Source organism: Scomber japonicus, chromosome 21 (genome assembly GCF_027409825.1).
Source record: "Scomber japonicus isolate fScoJap1 chromosome 21, fScoJap1.pri, whole genome shotgun sequence".
NCBI classification, from domain to species: domain Eukaryota; kingdom Metazoa; phylum Chordata; class Actinopteri; order Scombriformes; family Scombridae; genus Scomber; species Scomber japonicus.
The window spans coordinates 2,792,481-2,796,950 of NC_070598.1; the positions used below are offsets into that span (position 1 = coordinate 2,792,481).

The 4,470-nt window shown below is 39.1% G+C and overlaps 1 protein-coding gene across 1 annotated transcript in view; it reads right to left on the bottom strand.

The window, feature by feature from the left end:
• The window catches only part of zgc:194621 (uncharacterized protein LOC795037 homolog), a 5,805-nt gene extending 3,077 nt beyond the window's left edge, over positions 1-2,728 (bottom strand). Inside the window, exon 1 of the mRNA XM_053342808.1 lies at positions 2,292-2,728. Within this exon, the coding sequence (XP_053198783.1) occupies positions 2,292-2,728 (437 nt within the window). The remainder of the gene's footprint in view (positions 1-2,291) is intronic.
• Between the last annotated feature and the right edge of the window lie 1,742 nt (positions 2,729-4,470).

Consider the following 4,470-nt stretch of genomic DNA (forward strand, 5'->3'; position numbering starts at 1 on the left):
GATCCGGCCCACATGAGATCAAATTGGTCTGCATATGGCCCTTGAATGAAAATGAGTTTGACACCTCTGGTCTATATAGTATTAAAAATAAAAGTAAATTAAAGTCAATTAGCAGAAAGGATTAAAGATGAACAGGTATGAATGATGTTGGTTAAATAAACTTTATAATCTATTAAATGATAAACATGTTGCTTTTTATCCAGATTACAGTCTGAGGTTAAATCATCTGTTGCTGCTCGGTGTTTGCCGTGACAGTGGGTCATTAAACGCCTCGGGATTAATCCAGATCCAGATCCAGAGCAACAGATGGTCTCAGACAGCAGCGGGGAGGAGAAGGGTTTTATAACAGGAAGCTGCTCAGTGTCTGCTCCTCCAGGCACGGCACAGATATACTACACTCTGCTCTCTCTGTCAGCTAACACAGCAGATCTGCCACTGTTAGATCCTTCCTTTCCTCCTTTCCTCTCTGTCCTTCCTACCTTCCTTTTTTCCTTTCTTCCTTCCATCTGTCCTTCCTACCTTCCTTTTTTCCTTCCTCCATTTCTCCCATCTATCCTTCCTTCTTTCCTTCCTTCCTTCGGTCTGTCCTTCCTATCTTTCTTCCCTCTTTCCTTTTGTCTTTCCATCTTTCCTTCCTTCCTTCCTTCCTTCCTTCCTACACTCTGCTTTCTCTGTCAGCTCATACAGCAGATCTGCCACTGTTAGATCCTTCCTTTCCTCCTTTCCTCTCTGTCCTTCCTACCTTCCTTTTTTCCTTTCTTCCTTCCATCTGTCCTTCCTACCTTCCTTTTTTCCTTCCTCCATTTATCCCATCTATCCTTCCTTCTTTCCTTCCTTCCTTCTGTTTGTCCTTCCTACCTTTCTTCCCTCTTTCCTTTTGTTTGTCTGTCTGTACTTCCTTCCTTCCTTCCTTCCTTCTGTTTGTCCTTCCTACCTTTCTTCCCTCTTTCCTTTTGTCTTTCCATCTTTCCTTCCTTCCTTCCTTCCTTCCTTCCTACACTCTGCTTTCTCTGTCAGCTCATACAGCAGATCTGCCACTGTTAGATCTTTCCTTCCTCCTTTCCTCTCTGTGACCTGTGATCATTCCTCCTGTTCTTCAGACTCACTATTAAAACCTGCTCATGTGCTTTCAGTGTAAAGTGATGCAGGACAGTAGGTGAAAGTCTCTGATCAGCTTCTATTGAGCTTCAGCAGTCTGAGTTACATCAATGATATGTGACATGTTTACTGAGTGGAAACTACATGGAGGAGTAGTAGTGATAGTACTAGTAATATATGTGATAGTAGTAGCAGTAATAGTTGTTATAGTAGTAGAAGAAGTACTTTTTGTAGTAGTTATAAATGCACTGGTCCAATGAATAAGGCCACGTCTCGTACTGATGTCTCCAGTTGTTTTTATTCTTATCTCTTATCCTCTCAAGACACCGTGAAAACGTGTGCGCCTCTTGAACCATGCAAATTACTTTCTGGCTGTATGTCTTCTTTGTAGCCACGTTGTCGTTCTCCGTTTACAGCTCTTCTCACCCATAATGCAGCACACCTCCCCAAACACTGACCTATGACCTTAACTTTCAAAATAAAAGATGAAATCTGTCTCCGAGACAGTTACAGTAGTAGTTGTGATAGTAGTAGTATTACTACTAGTAGTAGTTGTAGTAGTGGTATTACTAGTAGTAGTAATAAATAGTAGTGTTGCTTTTTGTAGTAGTAGTAATAGACTACTACTATAACAACTACTAGTAGTAGTAGTTGTTATAGTAGTAGAAGTAGTACTTTTTGTAGTAGTAGTAGTAGTAGACTACTATTATTACTACTATTAGAGTAGTAGTAGTAATAGTAAAACAATAATAGTAATAGTAGCAACAGTAACAACTACTACTGTAACAGACTTTGTTACAGTAGTAGTAGAAGAAGTACTACTTTTTTGTAGTAGTAGTATTACTAGTAGTAATAGTAGACTACTACTACTATTACAACTACTAGTAGTTGTAATAGTAGTAGTAGTAGTAGTACTTTTTGTAGGTATAGTAGTAGTAGTAGTATTGGTAGTAGCCAGGTATAGGCAGAAGCATAATGCTCATGTATACACATGATATATATATATATACCTAACCTACATAAAATCTCACATTAAATTAATAATGAAAATAAAAAGCAGAGTAAACCCTATGCGTTTGAAAATCAATAATGAGTTACACATTCTCAGCAGCAGTATTATTCCTCTCAATACTAAACACCTCATCCTCTCATCCTGTCATCCTGTCATCCTCTCATCCTCTCATCAGTCTCACCTCTGGTTTGCATACTTGGCTTCAGCTCGGAGGCTCCGCGGCTCTCTCTGCACCGGGCAGCCGCTGCTTGCTTCCCCGCTCTTCAGGCTCACCGCGGCGGCGTGACTCACCGAGCTGCTCCCCTTCCTGCAGTCCGGGTTTGCTTTGGGCCCGGTCCCTGTCAGTCTGGGAGCCGTGGAGCTGGACCTGGCTCTTCTGGCACAGTTGGTTCTGGAGGCTCCTGTGGCCCCTAACCTGCCCCTCTGCTGCTGCTGCTGCTGCTGCTGCTGCTGGGGGGGGCATCTGGGGCAACTGGCCGCGCGGCTTTTACGCACAGCCGGCACTTTACGCTCATTCTCTGCTCCTTTAGTCTCTCTTTCCTTCACCGGTTTGGCTCTCTCGATGCTTTTCCTTGTCGCCTCCACTGGTTTAGGCTTTATAACCTTTGTTCCTGGCATTATAACCTTTGTTCCTGGCATTTTTATTTTAAATATTTAAACTTTTTGTCTCCAGACTGACTTTATAAAAAGGACGCGTCATCTTCTGTTGATTTCCTTCCTCGAGAAATAAAGATAAAAACCTAAATTATCAACTTTTATCTTGGTGGTGATTCGGTTGCTATGGTGTTTGCACCTTAGCAACACCGGAGTCAAGTAAAACGGCTTGCAGCCAGACTTCCGGTCCCGGCTTTCGAAGTAAAAGTCGAATCACTTTAATGAGACGGAACAAAATAAGAGGAAATGTTTAATAATTTAAGATTAAATTAGACTTTTTTTATCTTTTTAAATGTAAAGCAGGAGCATTTAGTATCCTTGCCTTTCAAATATATTATCAGCTTGGATACAACGGTTTTTTTTAAGCCACTTAATTCATATAAAATAAGATATTCCTTTTGTTAGTCCCACAATGGGGAAATTTGCATTATTACAGCAGGAAGTGGGCAATAAAAATATAATATAAGAGCAGCAATATAAATAAAAATAATAGTATAATACAAAAACAATAAGAACAATAATAGTAAAAAATATATAATAAATATAATCGTGATAACAGTATACTGCTGGTGATTAATCATTAAGTGAATTTTGGACCTATGGGCTGATTTTAGCTTCTTTTACCAGCATCAGTGTTCATTTCCATCAGTGACTCTTAAAACCTGCAGCTCCCATTAAAACCAGCTCTCACTACAAACTGGTTTTAAGCTGCTTTTTCTGCAGATTTAACCACTTAAACTCCCGGCAAACTCCTATTTGTGCAAAGAGACAGGTCATTTAACAACTAGCCTATTGATTAAATATCCTAGTTTTATTCTATTAAACCCAGTTAATAACTCTGTTCCCTGACATACAGCCTAGTAATTCAAATTGTATCAACTATTTGTGCAAAAACTGTTAATATGCACCATGGTTATTTATAGTTTTGAAATTTTCTTTAGTTTTTATTTTTTCTTTAGTTTTTCAGTTTGCTTTTTTATTTCAGTTTAGTTTTAGTCTTAGTTTTAGTTTTTCAGATATTAAGAGAAAGCCTTGACTTGTAGAAGCTGATAGTTTATCATCAAGTCACAACGAGAACAAGGCTGAATTTATCTGCAATTTACTTTAGTTATAGTTAGTTTCACATTGTTCATTGTAGTTTTTATTTAGTTTTCGTTTTTGTTTTAATTGTAGTTTTTTATTTTAATTTCAGTTAACTAAATTATTTTGTTCATTGCTAGTTTTAGTTTAAGTCTTAGTTTTCGTTAACTATAATAACCCTGATATGCACTCATCCTTCACCATCCTGGGAAAAGAAATACACTGCAGCTCAACAGGAAACCCTGCAAGAGTCATTAAACCTCTTTACCTGTTGCTATGGTAACAAGTCTAACATGAGATACAGTTTCTGCACTCATTTATTTACCTGAAACGATTCCAGCTGCAGGTTATTTTGTTTTACCTTTTATTTTGAAGCCAGTGCAGGTCTGACTTCCGGTTTCCTTCGTGTTGAATTTGACGCAGCTGCAGATTAAAGTCAGTGCGCAGGTGACGCAGCAGAGTATCTGTTGACAGTAGGTGTCCATCCAATGACAGCAGCTCATCCGATTACTGACCCTGCAGGAGTCACATGACCACGTGCTGCAGGCCTCACACTGGAAGCAGAGTGATTAGACCAAGGTTATTAAAGTTCACGTGAAAGGTTATAAAACACCAAAAAAATGGAC